Source organism: Rhinopithecus bieti, unplaced genomic scaffold (genome assembly GCF_001698545.2).
Source record: "Rhinopithecus bieti isolate Rb0 unplaced genomic scaffold, ASM169854v2 scaffold_14839, whole genome shotgun sequence".
NCBI classification, from domain to species: domain Eukaryota; kingdom Metazoa; phylum Chordata; class Mammalia; order Primates; family Cercopithecidae; genus Rhinopithecus; species Rhinopithecus bieti.
This window is the reverse complement of record NW_016808133.1, coordinates 1516617-1537457: the sequence shown is the minus strand read 5'-3', so window position 1 is coordinate 1537457 and position 20841 is coordinate 1516617. Positions and strand designations below refer to the sequence as shown.

The following is a 20841-nucleotide window of genomic DNA, read 5'->3' as shown; positions in this document are numbered from 1 at the left end:
AAAAAAAAAAAAAAAAAAAAAAAGAGCTACTTACTGTTCTTCTAGTCTTGTGTCTGTCTGTAGAGCTCAAATTTGAGAGGTGCCATGTTGAAATCTGCCCCTGCTTTGTAGGTCTGGCCTCCGAATCAGCTTCTGTGCAGAGGTGATCAGGTTCCTCCCTACCACTAACAGGAAAAGGAGAGCTCAGGCAGGCTCAGGGTCCCATTGACTGTACCCTCACTCCATCTCCCCATCTTCACTTCACCACTGCCCTCTGGGGGGTTTGGGGATGGCCTTCCAGGACAAGGGACATGCATCCCTGCTGTCCCGGGCAGGGAAAACCTCCAGTGGGTCCACTGTTCATGGTGAGAGCCAAGTTCCAAATATCACCGGAATACCACATGCTTGTTGTAGGCAATGTAGAAAACAAGAAAAGAGCAGTGGCACACAGTTGGTTCTGCCCCTCAGAAATTACGACTGCAATTTGTGAAAAGCGCATCTCTAGAGGTGTATCTGCTTGAGAGTAGAAATGGGATTTCACTGTTTTAAAACACTTTTTTTTAACGTGTTAGAAAGATGTTCTCAATATGTTACTTTTTGCCGGAATCGTTCATCTCTCAGAACGTAACTCCGGTTGTGTTTTTCTGTTTCCTTATGTCCCGTTGGCAGTTCATCTCAGAACAGGCCAGGAACTTCTGCAGATAACAAGTTAATCATAGCGTGTCCATCCCAGTTGATCGGTCTGCTTGTTCTCTCAAGGGCTAAACAAGCTGTGGCTGCTCTGGGGGTTGTTGTTCAGGGGACCATCTTTCTCTTCCTACAGGTGTCAGCGGAAGCAGTGGCGGGTAGATCTGCCGGCCACCAGCGTGGTGATCACATTTCACAATGAAGCCAGGTCGGCCCTGCTGAGGACTGTGGTCAGGTGAGGCCAGGAGATGCACCTGTCAGGGGTATTAAGACATTAGCTGTGTCCCAGGCATAGTCAGGCCAGGGCTGTCAGTGGGGGCTGCAGACAGGGTCTCCTGACTGCTCCGCACAGGGTGCAGTGGGTAGCTCCTCCAACCAAGGGTTAGGACCAAGATATGAGAATTTCCTACCCCACGCTAAAAGTTTATACCCCTAAAAGACCTTATAAACTTTATCTTCTTGTCTTTTCTTAGTGTGCTTAAGAAAAGCCCACCGCATCTGATAAAAGAAATCATCTTGGTGGATGACTACAGCAATGATCGTGAGTACTGATGCTGATTTCATCCCTGTGTCTGGCTCTTTCTGGGCACCAGTCTTCCTGTAGTGTAGCGGGGGTGCTAGTGAGGTGTGAACAAGCCAGAAATCAGATCCACAGAAAGAAGAGGTGCCTCTGTGATGCCCCAAGGAGATAATCGGCCCTTAGATGATTGAGAATGCTGTGGTTGAATGCAAAGCCCTTTATGAACTCCAGATTCAAAATGCTCTGCTTCTTTTCTTTTCCTAGCTGAGGACGGGGCTCTCTTGGGGAAAATTGAGAAAGTGCGAGTTCTTAGAAATGATCGACGAGAAGGTAAGATTCTTCTTAATTCAGTACCAAGACAGTTGAATTCTGACTTTTCCTGAGCCCAGTAATAACATAAAGAAGTGCTTTAGCTCAAAGAGCAATTAATTGTCTAGCTTTTTTTTCTGTCTCCCTCTATCAGAGCCACTTGGGAGACTTCTCCCAGCAAACACAGGAAGGACATTAAAAGCTTGACTAATTGAAATTATTTGTATATTAGAGCAAGATCAAATTACATTTTTATTTATGTATTTAGAAAATTGGCTTCTTTCTTTCACAACCTAGGAAGTTTTATCAGTCCCTTGAGTACAAAAGTTTAGAAGAAAAACAAAGATTTAGCAATAAGAAGTTGAGTGACTCCATGCTCCAGGCATCTGATAAAATAACGGGGATTCAAGTTTGACAGCTGCTGAAGGTGAACCATCCACACTGGGGAGAGAGTACTGCAATTATATGCCTATGTGATTTTGCAAATGCCAGCCTTGGAACCTTCTGTCAGTCTTATCTGTGCTGGAGCTGAGCTCATGAAGACTATTTTGTTGGCAGTTAGAAGAGAGGCTGTAAAGGAGGAAAGTAGTACTTTGGAGTGTCTGGGAAGGAAGCTCCAGTCACAATGTAATTAACATCCAGTGTGTCAGTACTGTTAGATACCCTGATGACTGAATTGTTAGGCTCCTCTATGGTCGGGAGAAATCTTTCAGTATAGGAAAATCTCAGAGCTTTGAAGCCCATGCCACATTTGCTATGTAAGTCTGACTGTTGATCCAGGGGTGGTGATTGTATTCCTTGATCAGTGCAAAACTCTTTCTTCTCATTATATATACACTCTAGCTGGAGTCAAGGAGTGAAATTTTTCTTACCAAGAATCTTACTGGCCAACACGGTGATTAAGCCTGTTAGAACAGCATCATATTTTAACCAACTAGCGTTATCAACCTAGACATTCAGGATACGTAAACAGTGGGATAAGCCTTGCCTTCTAAATAAGCTCTCTTTGCCAGACTCACATCAGTCCGCCAAGCCTGGAATAAACCAAAAAGGGGGCAATTTACTGCCCCCTAAACAACCTTCAAAATAACTTCATGAATTTAAACCCAAAGTATCTGCCATCCCACCCCATCACCTGGCACAGGCTTTAAAAAAAAAAAAAAAAAAAAAAGAGGAGAAGTGGGGAAGGAGGAAAGAGGTAATGTTGGCACTGTAAATCACTTACTAGCCTTATCTAACAGTGTCTTTGTCTTTAAACTGCTGAGAAATCAGAACAATGCTTCTCAATATTAACTTTCCACTAGAATGTTCATTTGGGTTGAACCCATATTGATTTGTTGGAGAAGGCCTGAGAAAGGTGGGTTGCGAGAAGCCAGATTATGGGAAGCCTATATGGAACAGCTGAAGTCTGTAACAATTGAATGAGAAAATATGTGCACACTTGCACACACACTCATGTATATATGTACCTGTGTGTGTGTATAAGAGCCCATCTATTTAAGCATACACACAAAGTGCTTGTAGTGATGCTGCTAGATGACAAAGTAAATTAATTGCCTAAAATATTATGGTAGTGAAAGAGCAGTCTTCGGATCAATATTCTGTGGATTTTGTTGTGCATTGATTCTTAACCTAGCAATTTATTAGAAGCACCTAGGGAATTTAGGACCATGTCTTGCCCTCATTCACAATTAAATAGAAATTTCTGGATTTCTGTGGGTGGGACGTGGGCAGCTGCATTTTTAAAAGCTGCTAAAATGATGCCGACGTACAGTGGAAGTTGAGAGCCTAGTGCTTTCATTTTACAGATGGAAATACTAAAGCCTGAAGAGGTTAGATGGCTTTCTCAAGGTCCTACAGCTAGTTAATGACAATAGTAGGACAAAAACCATGTTAATAATGAGTTAAACCTTTTTCTCTGCATTTGTGGAGATAATCAAGTGGTATTTCTTTTTTAGTCTGTTAATATGGTGAAATACATTGGTTGATTTTCAGATGTTAAACCAGCTTTGCATTCCTAATATAAGCCACAGTTGGTCATGATACAGTATCCTTTTAATGTATTTTGTTAAGGATTTTATACCTGTGTTTTAATTTTCTTAAAATGTATTTTCCAGTTTTGGCATTACAGTTTACTAGCCTTATAAAACAAGATGGAAAGTGTCCCCTTCTATTTTATTTTCTAAAAGAGTTTGTATAATAATTTAATTATTTCTTTTTTAAATGTTTAATAAAATTAACCAATCTGGACCAGGACTTTTCTTTATGGAAAGATTTTCAATAACTAATTCAGTCTTTTTAATGGATATAGACCTATTCAGATCTGCTGTTTCTTTTTGTGTCTGTTTTGGTGATTGTCCTTCAAGAAATTTTGTATTTCACCAGCGTTTTTATATTTATTGACACAAAGTTGCTTATGATATTGTCTCTTTTTTTACTGTTTGTTGGAGTAGTATTACTATTTTATTGATTTTGGCAATTTATATCTTCTTATTTTTTTCATCTGTCTGCTGTTCGTCGACTGTTCATCTTTTAAAAGAACCAATATTTGGCTTTTGTATTAGTCAGGATTCTCCAAAAGGACAGAACTAATAGGATAGATGTATATATAAATGGGAGTTTATTAAGGAATATTGACTCACACAATCATGAGGTGAAGTCCCACAATAGGCCATCTGCAGCTGAGGAGCAAGGAAGCCAATCCGAGTCCCGAAACCTTGAAAGTGGGGAAACTGACAGTGCAGCCTTCAGTCTGTGGTCGAATGTCCAGTAGTCCCAAAGCGGAAGAACTTGGAGTCCAATGTTCAAGGGCAGGAAGCCTCCAGCACGGAAGAAAGATGTAGGCCGGGAGACCAAGCCAGTCCAGTCTCTGTCTGCAGTCTTCTGTCTGCTTTTATTCTGGCCGTGCTGGCAGCTGATTAGATTGCGCCCACCCAGATTGAGGGTAGTTCATTTAGATATGGTATAATCATTGCTGTGATTGGGTTTGGGTCTGCTCTTTGGCTGTTTGTTCTCTATTTGTATCATGTGCATTTTGCTTTTTGTAACTGTGTTCCTACTTTCTTGCCTTCTTTTGGATTCACTGATATTTTTGGTATTCCATTTGAATTATTATTGTAGCTTTTCAGCAATACTTTTCATGTATGCACGGTTGCTCTGAGAATTACAACATACAGTTTTAACTTAGGACAATCTGCTTAAGAGTCAATATCCATTTTGACTATTTCCATTTCCTTTCCTATGTACTATGTACTATCGTTAATCACGTTTTTCTTCTACATTGGTCTTAAACCCCACGATACAGTGTTACATTTTTACTTCAAATAGTCAGCATCTATTAAATAAGGAGAATATGTGGATATGTTAAGCTTATCCTCATATTTTCCATTTGTAGTATCTGTTTCTTTCCATAGATTGGAGTTTTTATTTAGCCCAAATAATTTTCTTTAGAATTTTTTCTCCTAGGCAACACAATCTCAGATTTTATCTGAAGAATTTTTTTCTCCTTTGTTATTGGAGGCTATTTTCTCAGAGTAGAATCTGAGTTGACAATTAATTTTTCTTTCAGCCCTTTAAAGATTTCACTCTGGGCAGGGCACCATGGCTCACGCCTGTAATCCCAACACTTTAGGAGGCCAAGGCGGGCGGATCACGAGGTCAGGAGTTTGAGACCATCCTGGCCAACATGGTGAAACCTGTCTTTACTGAAAATACAAAAATTAGCCAGGAATGGTGGCCTGTAGTCCCAGCTACTCGGGAGACTGAGGCAGAAGAATCGCTTGAACCTGGGAGGTGATGGTTACAGTGAGCCGAGATCGTGCCATTGCACTCCAGCTTGAGTGACAGGGTGAGACTCCGTCTCAAAAAATTCATACTGTTGTTCCCTTGTATGTTGTGGGTCTTTTCCTCTGGCTGCTTTTCGGGTTGTCTCTATATCTATAGTTTTTTTTTAAGCAGTTTGATTATGATGTGCCTAGATTTAGTTTTCTTTATATTTATCCTGCTTCAAGTTTGCTGATGTAAATTGAATATGTAAGACGATGTTTTCCACCAAGTTTGGGAAATGACTGGCCTTTTATTTCTTCATGTAGTTTTTTCTGACTCATTCTTGAACTTCAGTTGCACATCTGTTATACCACTTGATATTGTCCCATAGAACACTAGACTATTTCCCCCTTAATTTTTTTCTCTGTCCACCAGATGGATCTATTTCTGTTGTTCCATCTTCAAGTCCACTAGTCATTCTGCCATCTCCATTTTGCTATTAAGACCAGTCAGTGGATTTTTCATTTCAGATAATTTCATTTTTAAGTTCTGGAATACCCATTTGATTCTTTTTTATAGTTTTTATTTCTTTGCTCAGATTCCCCACCCATTCACTCATTACAATTGTTGCCTTTGAGTTATTAAACATATTTAGAATAGCTGCTTTTAAATCCTCCCCTGCTAATTCCAACATCTGGGTCATCTCAGGGTGAACTTCTAATGGCTTTTTTTCTCTTTGGTGTGGTCCCCATTTTCCTATTTCTTCTCATGTGTAGTGATTTTGTATTTTATAATGGACATTGTGGATGATATGTTGTAGAAACACTGGATTACGTTATCTTTCTCTAAAGAGTATTCATCTTTGTTATACTGGGCAGTTAAATTACCAGATGATGCTGCTGAACTTCTGTAGGCTTTTTTTGTACTTTGCTAACTTTGCTAGGATGAGTATAGTTTTTTTGTTTGTTTGTTTGTTTGTTTGTTTGAGATGACGTTTCTCTCTTGTTGCTCAGGCTGGAGCGCAGTGGTGTGATCTCGGCTCACTACAACGTCTGCCTCCTGGGTTCAAGCAGTTCTCCTGCCTCAACCTCCCGAGTAGCTGGGATTACAAGCGTGTACCACCACACCTGGCTGATTTTTTGTATTTTTAATAGAAACGGGTTTCACCATGTTAGCTAGGCTGGTCTTGAACTCCTGACCTCAGGTGATCTGCCCGCCTCAGCCTCTCAAAGTGCTGGGATTACAGGCATAAGCCACCGCGCCCGGCCATGAGTCTGATTTTATGAGTCCCTTATTCATGATACATAGTCTATATTCCTATGTGTGGTCTTTCTGAAGCTCCTGCAGAAGAACTGAGGTCTTTACCAAGCATGTCACACTTGGCAGAACTCAAATTCTAAACTTCATTTTCTCTGCAGTGGATAGCAGCTGAAACTTAGTTTTTTCTGCCTTCTAACTGTTGCTTTTCATGTTGACTTGTTCCTGTGTGGTTCAGGAGTCAGCCAAAGATTTAACAGGAGGTTATTGCCAGATTTGGGGCCTACCTCCTTTCCAGGATCTCCTCCTTCAGTTTCCAGATACCAGAAGCTCTGAACTCTCCATCCTCTGACAACTCAAGCCAATAAAGGCTGCATTGCAGTGGATTGGAGAGCATCCTCACGGGAAACACCATATAAATATGGAGCTTGCTCAGTGTGATTTTCATTTTTTTTGAGACGGAGTCTCGCTCTGTCACCCAGGCTGGAGTGCAGTGGCTGGATCTCGGCTCACTGCAAGCTCCACCTCCCAGGTTTTACGCCATTCTCATGCCTCAGCCTCCCGAGTAGCTGGGACTACAGGCGCCCGCCACCTCGCCCGGCTAGTTTTTTTGTATTTTTTAGTAGAGATGGGGTTTCACCGTGTTAGCCAGGATGGTCTCGATCTCCTGACCTTGTGATCCTCCTGTCTCGGCCTCCCAAAGTGCTGGGATTACAGGCTTGAGCCACCGCGCCCGGCCATGATTTTCTTTTCTTAAGGGGTTGGATCCTGTCTAGTTTCTGTCTGCTTCTGGCTTTCAAATTGCTGCTTTTTATATTTTGCTCAGAGTTTATAATTGTTTTCAGAGCAAAGGTTTGCCCAGTAGAAGTTGTTTTGCAATTATCACAACTTGAAATCTTTAGTCTTTTTCCCTGTTACAGCATGCAGCCACATAGGAATCACTGAAAACCCATTTCGACTGTGGAAAAAAGTACTTTGCAGACTTGTCCTCACAAGTTATGAATAGTTGCATCATCTTCACATAGAAAATCCAGCATATATAGCAAAAGCCATTTATGACCACAACATCCAGGGATAAATAAACTATTATTTATTTTATTTTATTTTTTATTTATTTTGAGACAGGGACTCACTCTCACCCAGGCTGGAGTACAGTGGCCCAGTCATGGCTCACTTCCCAGGCTCCAGTGATCCTCCCACCTCAGCCTCCCAAGTAGCTAGAACCACAGGCACAGGCCACCACCCACAGCTAATTTTTGAAATACACTATTTATATTTTGTGTCATAATGAACATGCACATTATTAACAGATCGCAAGTATATAAATTGTAGATTTGACCAACAGTATAACTAATTTTGCACAGCAGGGCTTTGCAACTTATGTTATTTGGCTCCTAATAAGTCTTAAAAGGCAGAGATATTCACAACACTGTTACAAATATTATCACCACTAAAATCACCACCATTAGCACTGGAAGCCTCTGGGTGACACCTTCCTTAGCCCGGTTAGTTAGAGAACTGTTGCTGTGTCAGAGGAATGTAGTTTTAAAAGTTCCACGTTTTGGTTACTTGATAAAGGAGACTTCAGTAATGTAAAGGCCTTTCTCAGAAGACAGTAGTTCTAGGAACGTTGTCCTCCCAGTCATCCAATATAACTATTAAAATTAAAAGTTCTGACAGTCATCTGTCTTGGTGACCAGGGAGCAGTTTGGATCTCATCCAGCAAGTTGACAGTAACCTCCGTGCCTAGAAAGCAGGCTGCAGAGCTGCGGGCAGGGAGGCATCGCCGGTTGGCGCGGGAGTGTGCTGGCCCCATGGCTTCTCTCTCCTGACGTGCTTTCCAACTCACCTCCACAGGCCTGATGCGCTCACGGGTTCGGGGGGCCGATGCTGCCCAAGCCAAGGTCCTGACCTTCTTGGACAGTCACTGCGAGTGTAATGAGCACTGGCTGGAGCCCCTCCTGGAGAGGGTGGCCGAGGTGAGATGACGGGGTCGGGGAGGAGAGTCAGGTGGTGGGTGGTTGGTAGAGGGGACAGAGGGGAGCATGGCCCACGGGAGGTGTAACGCGGGGAGTGGGGCATCAGGGCTGGCAGGGGCTGAGCTCGCCATCTGCAGTTTTCCTTGACAGAAAGAAAATGCCTTTGGGGCATTGTAGAAAGACTGTTTTACTGGCTGTAGGAATCCATCAGTAGGAGGAACCATCCGTTGACAGGTAGGAGGTGAGGATCAGCAGAGGCTGGTGAGAGCCTGATTAGTTGAAGGCAGCCCTTTTCACGGGAGCAGTTTCCTTCCCCGCCTACAGCTTCGCAGAGTGCTTAGAACATTGCCCGGCATCTAACAGGTGCCGTCTCTTGCAGCTCGAAGAGCGGGGCGTGCTGGGGAAGCTGTTCCTGGGGCCACCTCTCTGCTCTTAGTGAGTAGGGCAGATTAGCCCAGCAGGCTTCCAGGCTCCTGTGGGAGAGTGGGGTGGCTAGGAAGCATACAGGGGCCAGTGGGGTTGTCAGAGGGTGATCCGCGGCTGCTCTTCTGCACCTTCTGCTTTCTAGAAACATCATTGCTAATATTACATTTGGCCTTTTGTCATTTCTCTTGTCTTCTGCTTGTTTTATTGACTTTCCTTTCCTTCCTACCAAGAAAGCACTTCCTTGGGGGCGATAAAGCAAACTTAATGAAAGGAAATAGAAAATGAACGAGTAGTTCTGCCTAAGCATAGCAAGGGTAGCTGATGGGCTTTGAGTCATGGAATACTAAGTTACCACAAGCTACTAGGAATTATGAAAATCGTATTCACGACCCTTTATCAAGTTGGGGCTACATGATAGACCTTTTTTATATGTTACCTTTGATGCGCTTGTTATCTCCGTTTGACAGGTAAACAGGCTGGTGTTCGGGGAACTTTAATAATGTATGCAAGATCATACAGGTGACAGAGCCAGGATTGCAAAGCCAGTTCCATTAAATCCCTATCTGAGCCCCTCTCTTAATACATATGCACACAGCTATATCCAATAAGAACCCGCCCTGGGATCCCCACCCACCCCAACCCCACAACTTCTTGCTCTCCCTGGCTATGCTCCGCCAGGCTATCTCTCAGGGAAGCGCAGTCAAAACCAAAACTGCCACAGCAGTGTTTGGGTGTGCGAAGGCCACTCAGCTCTGTGGTCAGATTGTCAGAACTGCTTTGAACGCCCTCTCCTAAATTAAGGGGAGAAAGTGCCAAGCCTATTAACTTTCATTAAATCTAGCCTGATGAAACAAAATGTAAGGTAGATTATATTCTTTAACTCCTACACCTAGAACCAGACTGAGCCGGGCAAGGAAAGTTGTGTTCTTCTCTGCCCTCAATGCACCACACAGGTTACTTTTCCCTGTAAATTTGCACCTGGGCGTTACGGAGCTTTGCAGTGTTCGCGTGTTCCTAATTAGCATGATCCTTCACCTGTTCCTCTGATGTGTGTATGTTCTTAGCTCTGCTGGTTATGTTACTAAGTTGTATTTCTAAATCTTTCTTCTGGCTAATAAGAGTTCTCTAAGTGGCTCAAGGAAAACACTTGCTCTTTGGTTAACTGTCAGCATGGGGCACAGTCCAGGGTCTGTCACCAGTGTCTGTCATTTGAACTTAAAGAGATTAGAGACGTTAAAAGGCCTTATGTTCACAAACTCTTACCAGAATGCTGACAATGTGGCATAAAGAAGTGGCTCAGTCTAGGGTTTTTTTTTTTTTTTTAATATAGAATCACAGGGGCTGGGTGCGGTGGCTCACATCTGTAATCCCAGCACTTTGGGAGGCCAAGGCGGGCGGATCACCTGAGGTCAGGAGTTCAAGAAGAGCCTGACCAGCATGGAGAAACCCCATCTCTACTAAAAATACAAAAATTAACCGAACATGGTGGCACATATCTGTAATCCCAGCTACTCGGGAAGCTGAGGCAGGAGAATCACTTGAACCCGGGAGGTAGAGGTTGCAGTGAGCCAAGATCACGCCATTGCACTCCAGCCTGGGCAACAAGAGTGAAACTGTGTCTCAAAAAAAAAAAAGATAGAATTACAGATAAGGCAAACTTAGAATCTGGAAATCTCCAGTTGATTTGGTTAACCTTCTGCTGTGATAATAGCGGTACTTACCACCTCTCGCACACACACTCCCACATAGAAATATATTCCTAATTTTGATGTATGGGCATTTTAGCAGTGATTCCATTCCTCAGGTTTACTGCAGCTCACAAATCGCTAATGGTATTTCGGCAAACAGAAAATGACCCTTGGGACACAGCAACACAGTTTTCGCCTTTAGCTAGGTGAACCGATGGCTACCTGTCCCATAACCATGGGTGTCTCCACTCCTTGAGTGACTCCTGCTACACACCCACTCCTGACCTCCCTCCCTGCCTCCCAGCAGGCCACAGCACATCTGCGGATGGCCAAGAGCAAGACCTTTTGGGTCTGGGTGGGGAGGCTGGGTTCTTGCGGGCCTAGGGTAATAGGTAGTAAGGGCCAGTCGGGTTTGCCCTGTGCCTGCCTAACACTAATGCCTTCTATGGTTGGACAGGTTTTTTGTTTCGCTGGATTTTGATAACTACTCCTCTCTTTGTTTGTATTTTAGGACAGGACTCGGGTTGTGTCACCCATCATCGATGTCATTAATATGGACAACTTTCAGTATGTGGGGGCATCTGCTGACTTGAAGGGCGGTAGGTGTCTGTCATGGTGCCCCTCCTAGCTCGTCCCATCTACACCAGCATCTGATCACCACTCCCTCTCATTGTCAGGAGTGACAGTGACAACAGTGTTCACGCCGTAGTGTGTGTTCTGAGTAAAAAACGCCTGTGTGCTTAACAAGTAGGACTTCATAAAGAGAAAAAATAGACTTGCTCCCTTAAAGAGCTTCCTGGGTTTCCCTTTCTCCTCTTCCTTGACCTTCTGTCGCTTTTGCGAGCCATGTGGTTCCATGAACAGATAGGGCCTCCTTTTTGATCAGAGATGATGAAGCCCTCCTTGCAGGAATCTGGGGTGAGAAACTTCACGGAGCTGAGGCTTTGTGGGGTTCAAGGGGCTGGAGCCTGTCTTTGCTTTCTCTGCTCACCCCGGCTATTTCTCTGACAGGCTGTTCTCTTGCTGGTTGCTCAGATGGACACCTGTGCCATCCTCAGTCCCCTCTCCCTCAGCAGGCCCACGTGTGACCCTGTTCTGCTGATACAGCCCCTTGCATATATCATGGTTTATTTTACCCCTCTTTCCCAGCCCAACACCTGTGCCTGCTTCACCCCAGTCCCCTTTCGTTGGAATGACCACGCCAGTTTCCTGTATGTCCTTACAGCACCTGCCCTGGAGCCCCAAGAGCACTTTGTCTCTTTACCCTCTTAAAAATTATCAAAGACCTCAAAGAGCTTTCATCTGTGTGAAGATGGACTATTGTAGATAGACAATGAGCAGAGGGTCAGCTGATGGTCTGACATCAAAAAAGAAGACAGTAAAACTATAAAATAGGGCCTTGGCCAGGTGCGGTGGCTCACGCCTATAATCCCAGCACTTTGGGGAGGCTAAGGTGGGAGGATTGCTTGAGCCTAGGAGTTCAAGACCAGCCTGGGCAACATAACAAGACTCTTGTCTCTATAAAAAAAAAAAAAAAAATTAGCTGCGTGTGATGGCATGCCAGCTACTCAGGAGGCTAAGGTGGGAGGATCACTTGAGCCTGGGAGGTCAAGGCTACAGTGAGCCATGATCAAGCCTGGGAGACAGAGTGAGACCTGTTTATTCGTACACTGACAAAGCCTCACTCCCTCCCCAGCTACCTCCCTCAGTCCCACCTGCCACTTGCAGGCCCCGTCATCATGGGCAGGCTGTTTTGCCTCTGCTCCTCAGCTTCCCCATCTGGGAAATGGGATGATAATTGTGCTGGCCGCACAGGGCGTAATGGAGTTAGACATCAGCGGGAGGGCAGGCATGCTTGGAGGACTGTACCTAGAGTGGGAAACATAGCATTCGGGAAAGATTCCCAGCGAATGGTAAGAAGTAAAATGTTTGGGGACATTAAAGAGGAGGGATCCTTAGGTAGCTAGAAAGCCTGGCCTTCAGAATGTTTTATTTCCCCAAGTATTGGAAGAGCTGAGATCTACCGGGCTCTATTTCTCCCAAAGCAGCTGTGTATGTCAGAGCAGAGGCAAGAACAGCCAGGTGCTCCATGTGGGGGTGCAGGTCTTCTGGGTCAGAGGAATGGGACCACATTCACCCTAAGAGCTTTTAATGAAATTCCTTTAGAAGAGGATGCCATTCTTAGCAGATCTTTAATCTGCTATAGCCTCTCTCTTTGGACCAAATTAATAAAGTAAATAATAAGATAATAGTAAACATCCAAAAAGTAAAGGAAAGGTTATGTCAGCTAATCCTTAACCTTCTCTGTTAGTGGAACAGCCAGGACATTGTTTTTCTGGTTTGCCTTCATGGCCTTTGAGGCACTGTGCTAAGAGCCAGCTCAGGGACCCGTGAGGGTCTCCTCTCTATGCATTCCTGTCCCCACTGCCTGGCCCCCTGTCCATTTCCCTGTCTCTTTGCCTGAGGCCACTGTATCCTGCAGTGAGGGGGCTGGGAGACCTCTTTGTCCAGAGCCATAAATTCTTGGCCAGCCCAGGATGCTCAGAAACCCCCACTCACCAGCCTTCAGTCACTGGGGCTGTCAGAATGGACAGACTATGAATTCAAAGCATGCAGACAAATCCAAACTTGAACATCGCAAAAGCCCTGTTGACAAAAAGCCTGATGGCAGAGAGCTTAAGAGGATTGGAAGATGCATGGCCCTAGAGTCATTAGGTTTGGCTGTCAGACCCTTAGAACTGGAAATGCAGCACCGTGAGCCATGTGTTTGGCAAGAAGTGGCCTCCTGATGCACCAGGACAGCTTCCGCAGGTGGGGCCTGCTGGCCTCCAAGAGGCACTATGCATGTGACCCTGGGAGCGAGAGCGGGACCTGAGGCTCTGCAGATGCCCACAACCAAGTCCAGTTACAGGGTTCAGGGTCTTCCATCCTCAGGGGTCTGTGGATTCCAAAAATGAAATGCAGCAGGTGCCAAATATATCTGAAATTGAAGCTTATTTGCCCAGCTTGGCAACTTCCACTGGCTCATTTTCCCTTAAAGTTTTCATATTCCCAGCGTGTTCCCACTCCATTCTTGCTGCAAATACAGTCTGAAGTTTGCTGGCCCAGGGGACTGACAAAGCCTCATTCCCTCCCCAGCATTCCCTTCACCTGGGGCAGTGTTGGAGGTGCCACGGCTTGATTTTCATAGCAGATGCTCTTTGTCCTCACATCCTTACGGGCCTTGGACATGCCCTGGTGATCACCACACAGACCTCAGTTCTCTCCCCATATTTCATTTGTTCTTATGCATTTCAATATTAGAAAAGCCTGACTCACATTTTCTTTAGGGAGGGGCAGAGAGATTTCAACATTCACCCTCCCTGCCAGTCTCTCTCTTCCAGCTACACCCACGCCCCCAATCCCCTTCTCTCTCCTCCACACCTTCTTTTTTGGCTTTGTTGTGGTTTTCATTGAGTTCTGTCCAAACATCGAATATTTTTAAGCTGTGAGGAATGGGGGTGTCGGGAGGAAGTGGCCAGTCTCTTGTCAACACCCTGTTTCTTTTCCTGGCTGGCAGGTTTTGATTGGAACTTGGTGTTCAAGTGGGATTACATGACGCCTGAGCAGAGAAGGTCCCGGCAGGGGAACCCAGTCGCCCCTATAAAGTAAGTGCCAGCATCCTTCAGGGTGCCTCTCCCGGATGAGACCCCAGGTTCCGGCTTCTTTGCTGGGCCCATGCCGCCTGGAGACCCAGTGGGGCCGTTCACCTTCTGCCCTCCCGTTTCCCCTCAGCTCAAAGATGAGCAGATGAGCACCTTCCACCAGGCTGTAGAATAAAGTCCTTGGAGATTTCTTTTCCACAGTCGAAGTCTCACATAGGTTTCTAAGGCGTATCTGCTAGGTCTGTGCATTCCTGTGTGTTGATACTGTAGAGCATTTCTGTAGCAGAGCAGGATCTCCAAGCTGATCCCAGGCCCAGGAAAAGGGGCTTGGTGGGCAGCAGGAGACTTACTGCAGCCACTGCCTAGCAGGCTTTTGCCCTCCTGCAGAGGAGGGAACCCATGCTCACGAAGCCCATGCTTTAAGATTCCCAGGCCGGGCAGTGGGCTTCCTGGTTGAGAGTCAGGATGCCTTCTCTAGCTGGGGAGAGAACGGGGCCACCTATGCCAAGTCGGCACATGGTTAAGTGAGAGAGCATTCACAGAGTACTTAGCACTGAAATATATTTGCTGACATTTAGCCAACATCTGCAGTGTGCTAGAGACCTTCCCAGCACTTTACACTGAATTCGCACAGCGTCTCTTCTGGGAACAAAGTAGGGAGCTCAGCGTACATCTGTTGTCAGCCGCTTCCCGGGGTGATAAAGTGAGGAGCATGGTGGGTTCCCTTGTAGAAGGTGGAGCCTCATCTATGATAGTGATAATGAGAGCTGGTGCTCTGGAACATTTCCTAAGTGTGCTCAGGGCTTTATGCCCATGATTTTTTTGCAATCCTCATAGCTACCCTATAAGGAAACTGACACACAGAAAGGCCGAGTTCTTTGCCTCTGGCAGCATGTCAGTGAGTGATCCAGCCCCAGCAGTCGCTCCTGCAGAGGGGAGGCTCAGTCCAGCCCCTGGCACTGTGGGAACATCCAGGCAGGGACAGTAGGGGAGGCATTTGAAGGCAGCAATGGTGAAGCAGAGAGAGCAGCACCCTGGGCACTGAGGAGAAAACAGTGGCAGTGTGGCTGTTCTGAGGTCAGCTTATTGTTAGGGAATCAAGGCTTGGCCTTGGCACAAGGGTGCTGGCAATCTAACCTTGACTTTGCCCTCTCCTCCCTCCCCCCTCTTCTTTCTGCCTCTTTAGAACCCCCATGATTGCTGGTGGGCTGTTTGTGATGGATAAGTTCTATTTTGAAGAATTGGGGAAGTACGACATGATGATGGATGTGTGGGGAGGAGAGAACCTAGGTATGTACAAGCCTCGAATCTCAGGACAGAGAAGTGCCTCAGCTCTGCAAAAGGCAGGGTGTCAATTGGAAAAAAAATTTAAAAGGCTTCAGAGTGACCATTCACTGGGCTTAATCGATCCTTGCAAACACATACGTAACACCCCTTTTGCTCTTGAAAGTCTAATGGGTTAGGCATTAAAATGTGCCTCCCTAAGTTAGAGTGGAGGATGCCAGAATACTGATAAAGTCTTTGAAGGGAAATGCAAACTCTTTCAAGTCATCTGAACCCAAGTGTTTGTAATGCAGGCTTGCAGAAACAGAGGGAAACAGTCCAGGAGCTTGGATTCATGCTGAGTGGTGGAGAGTGGAAAATGAACCCTGGCAAGGCTGGTGGGATTGAATTGAAATCATGAAAATCCGATGGGGCAGGGAGGCCTTGGCACTTAATTCCTTCTCGACTACCTTTGTGAATGGTTCTCATTTGTTTTTTTTTGTTTGTTTGTTTATTTTTAAATACCCCGTGCAAATCATTTTTACCCGGGTTTAGGCACAGTGAAATTTTACACATTGTGGTCTTCGTTGGTAGCCTTATATTAACTGCATAAAAGATAAAAAGATTTGTTTTGTTTGTTTAGGGTTTGGGGTGGGGGAGTTCTTGTTTTTTGCTTGTTTCAATTAAAGCCTTTTGTTTCAAATGCTTGGCTTTCTGAGCAAATTCTCCTGGACTGCTGCGTGTTGTTAACTTACATTCGTCCTTGGGTGAGTGTACCCTGAAGGACAGGGGAGAAGGAAAGAGGAAAAAATGAGGCCACTCATTTTCATAGTTTAAGACTTTGAAAATTTTTGTTACTTTAAAAGAAAAGACTAGACTAGCCTATTATTTTTCCATTGTTTTATGATGTTGAAGTCAGTGATACCATCTCATCTTTGAGGATTTCTCTGCCTTGGTTTGATGTTGAAAGCTTCTTTAGGCTCAATTACTATACTGCGCAGGTGGAGGGACTGTGAGTCAAATTCCTTTTGGGTTTTTGTTTTAAAATGATACATTAACCTCTAGGGAAAGCTTGAATTGAAGTCATTGGAGTACAAAAGCCTTCAGAATTGTTAGGGTTCTGTCACCCTATTCCATGGGTATCTCCTACTGGTTTAGTGGAAATCCAGCAGGCCAGGGTCACCCAGTAGGGCAGCGTGTTACGTAGGTGGCCATTTTTCAAAAGCAGTGTGGTTTTCAGAAGTGTGCATACCATTAGCTGAAATGAGACATCAGCCGGCATTTTGTGTCATCGTGTAGGAAGAGTGTTGATTTAAATATCTAAGGAAGCATTCACCCAGAGACTGGGGGGAAGATTTGTTGTAAAGAGCTGCTTTATTGTGGTTTGGTGTTTGTATTTATTATGTAGCTGTGCCTAGGAGGTTCTAGGGCCTGAGCGGTTCAGGTTGGGGTGAAGGTGAACCCTGCAAGCAGGAGCGCATCTCTGCCCAGGAAGGCTGGATCGTCTTTCCCTCCATGACGGGCTCTCCTGGGTTATGCCAAGGACTTGGACTTCCCGTGAGGTTCAGTGGGCTCAAGGGCTTCCACATGAGAAGGCCATGCCATGAGCCTTTCTCCTTAGCACTGTTCTGGCTTCTGCTTCTGGGGGCCGTGCACACTGCTAGCCATTGCCGGCCTGAGGGGCCTTTGTGGGTGTGCATTGGAAGAGGTGTGTGGTTCAGAGAGGCACAAGTAAGATCCAAAACTACCTCCTCAGTGTGTGCCCCACTGGAATGACCAGAGCTTCCCATTTTCCTAATCATGTAAGTCCTTATGTCATTTAAGCAATTAAAACGGAGGACTAAGAACTTAACCCTTAGCTCTAACGACAGGCGGTAAGGCTCCTTGGGGCATTATCTGTGCTTCTCTACATCCCTACTGTTCTTAAGATGGTGCTAAGTACTTCCAGGGAATCATCTGTTCGTGCTTTCTTAACAGAGTGTGGTCTGCAGAGGGCATGCACCTTGCCCAGGGTCTCAGAGCCAAGATGTAAATACTAACTGCCTAATTAAAAAGCCATTGAGTTTTACTAATTATCCTCAAAGTTATAGGGTTCAAATGAAATCAGCGCAGAAGATAACTGTAGTTGTACTTAGCCTTGAAAATATCCCACAAAAGCCCTGGAAGGATCCCTCGTTGGCTTAACAGACTCACTGTAGAGAAGCCAACGGGATTTCCTAGTCCCTGATTCTAAATCTTCTGGTGAGGCAAATGGATATTTAAATTTTATTTTCTGAAATAGAGACAACTTTTTTTTTTGAAATGGAGTCTCACTCTGTTGCCAGACTGGAGTACAGTGGCACATTCTTGGCTCACTGCAACGTTTGCCTCCCAGGTTCAACTGATTCTCCTGCCTCAGCCTCCCGAGTAGCTGGGATTACAGGCATGTGCCACCATGCCTGGCTAATTTTTTTGTATTTTTAGTAGAGACGGGGTTTCTCCGTGTTGGTCAGGCTGGTCTCGAACTCCTGACCTCTGGCTATCCGCCTGCCTCACCTCCCAAAGTGCTGGGATTGCAGGCATGAGCCACCGTGCCTGGCCGATAACTTCTTAGGTTGTGTGGGAACTGTAAAAAGTAAAGTCAGAAACTTTGACTGCTTATGCTTGCGTGATTGTAACCATATGTTTTCTATTACTACAAGAGAGCTGCTTATTAAAGCCCCGTAATAGCTGCATGGATCACCCATTCCTAGTGAGTGAGGCATTAGTTTGCTGGACCCAAGTAGAAACTCATGGTGTTCTGACCCCTGTGTTGTATTTCCTGCCATGTGCCTGGCAGTCTGGGCACCTGTTGCCATAACTAGGCTGACTGTCTGCAGGATTTGCCATCAATCCACTGTATGGTCTGTGATGGACCCACCCTATTTCTGATCTGTCGGCATTGGTGACAGTGACTGCACACACTGTAGATTTTATATGTGAATATTTGTACTTCTTTTAATTTGTTAATTGAAGATAATAATTGTGCATATTCATGGGGTACATAGTGATGTTTTAATACATATAATGTATGGTGATCAGATCAAGGAAATTAGCGTATCCATCATCTCAAACATGTATCATGTCTTTGTGTTGGGAACATTCAGTATCCTCTTTCTGGTTATTTGAAACTATGTAATATATTATCGGTCCCTAGAGTCACCCTACAGGGCTGTAGAACACAAGCAGGATCCCTCTTCTCTAGCTATAATTTTGTATCCTTAAACAAATCCCTACTCCTTCCTTCCCAGCCTTTACTATCCTCCATTATACTTTTTACTTCTATGAGATCAATGTTTATTAGCTTCCATGTATGGGTGAAAACGTGGTGTTCAACTTTCTGTTCTTATTTCACTTGATTTCCTGGGAATACTATCCAGCCAGAAAAAAAAATGAAGTCCTGCCATTCGCAGTAACTCTGTTGACTTTTGTCCTGCCTCCCTAACATGTTCTTAGGGATCTTAGATGATACAGAGGAAAATTCCCTTTTGTATTATACAAACCTTGTGAAGAAAAACTGTTTTTGCCTTTCAGAAAATCCTATCTTAGTTTTTCTGTTGAATCTGTTTCTTGCATTCAGTCAGACCCCTGACTCAGACTCCAGTCACTCACCTCGTCAGTGGTGATACGGGCAGGTACCTGGTTGGAAGGTACCTGTGTGTCACGAAAGAAGCACCAGTCAGTCTAAGCTTCTACTAAGTTCCAGTGGCCAGGGCAGTCTGTGTGTTTAAGTAGGTATGGGTAGTGCCTAGCCCTGCACGTCTCATTCCTCCTACAGATCAGTTCTGTGTTGAAGCAGGTGAATAGCAGCCTTCCCCAGGGAGCATTCCACCTGGGCCAGTTGGTTACTGATGGGTCCAAGCCTGTGAGCAGCGTGGAGATATCAGTCAGTTACTTGACTGTCTTTGATCACTACCATAGTCCTTAAGGCAGTCCCTAAGTCCATGGTCCATAAGTCCAAACTCTGCCAGGAGGCTTGAGCCTGCTAATGCACAGGGACTTGTATTTAATAAGCTTTGCCATTTGAGGGAAGGGATTATTTTCCCCTGGATGGGAAAAGCCAAGATGCATCCTGGGGTTCAGTCTGTTAAAAATACGTTTTAGAGAAAGATGGCATATATGGTTGTCTAGAATATGTAACAATAAAGCTTAATTGTACATATTTATATACCTTCAGTTTTGCCGTTTCCCACAGTGTTGATACTAAGCAAGTGCAAATGATCGTGAGCCAGCTAGTGAGGAATTCAGCACAAGTGTTTCCTCACTCAGTAGTTATGATGCTACTGGGTATACATGATCTTATGCCAGGAGGCCTTGATATTTACAATAGGCCAAGAAGCATTCTTGTCTCAAGGTTTCTACTCCACATCTGAAAAATATTTCCTCATGAACCTTCTTTCTCGATTGTATTGTGGTCCAGAGATCCAAGCGTGTCAAATGTCCCTCCTGTAGAGAGTTCTGGGTCAGGTTCTGGAAAGAGGGAGGTCCTTATCAGGTCTTCTTCAGCAGCGGAGGGCATGGGAGCCCCATGATGGGATGGTGGGGGGGCCTCTGTACCTGCTTGGCATGTCTGCTGTTGCAGAGCGGCGTCCCAGGCTCTGCCAGTCACCCATGTCTTGTTCATCATCTCAGAGATCTCGTTCCGCGTGTGGCAGTGTGGTGGCAGCCTGGAGATCATCCCATGCAGCCGTGTGGGACATGTGTTCCGGAAGCAGCACCCCTACACGTTCCCGGGTGGCAGCGGCACTGTCTTTGCCCGGTAAGTAGTGAAAGGCTGAGTGGGATCCAAAACATTGCTGACCACCCTGAAGGCAGGACTTGACCTTGGGCTGTTTGAGGGCAGATGTCCTTCAGTGGGTGTGGTGCATTTATACAATGGAATACCACTTAGCAATTGAAAGGTGCAGTCCACGGATGCAGGATACAGCCTGGGCGCCTGAAAGGCACAGTCCACGGATGCGGGATACAACCTGGGCACCTTTCCAGGGCGTGCTGCTGAGTGAGAGAAGCAGTTACATACATGATTCCACTCATGTCATAGCCTCATAAAAAGCACAGCTCTAGTGATGGGAGCCAGACCAGTGGTGGCCAGGAGCTGGGATGGCAGGGAAGCAGGGAGTGTGACTGCAGAGGGGCAGCACCAGGGATGTTTGGGGGAGGGACAGAGCTGTTCCATCTCCTGGTTTTGGCGGTAGTTGGACAAATCTTCATGAGCATGAAGGTTCTTAGAACTGTACACCACCCCTGAAAATGTTATGGGAAAATTTTTTAAAGAAGAAAGCTCATTTTATATATATATATATATA

At 45.2% G+C, this 20841-nt stretch overlaps 1 protein-coding gene across 1 annotated transcript in view; it reads left to right on the top strand.

Moving 5' to 3' along the window:
* Positions 1-20841, top strand: part of GALNT2 (polypeptide N-acetylgalactosaminyltransferase 2) — a 104524-nt gene that overhangs the window by 57624 nt on the left and 26059 nt on the right. The window contains exons 3-10 of the mRNA XM_017885590.1: positions 803-901; positions 1140-1207; positions 1451-1516; positions 8375-8496; positions 11122-11209; positions 14170-14257; positions 15441-15544; positions 20168-20294. Of these exons, the coding sequence (XP_017741079.1) occupies positions 803-901; positions 1140-1207; positions 1451-1516; positions 8375-8496; positions 11122-11209; positions 14170-14257; positions 15441-15544; positions 20168-20294 (762 nt within the window). The remainder of the gene's footprint in view (positions 1-802; positions 902-1139; positions 1208-1450; positions 1517-8374; positions 8497-11121; positions 11210-14169; positions 14258-15440; positions 15545-20167; positions 20295-20841) is intronic.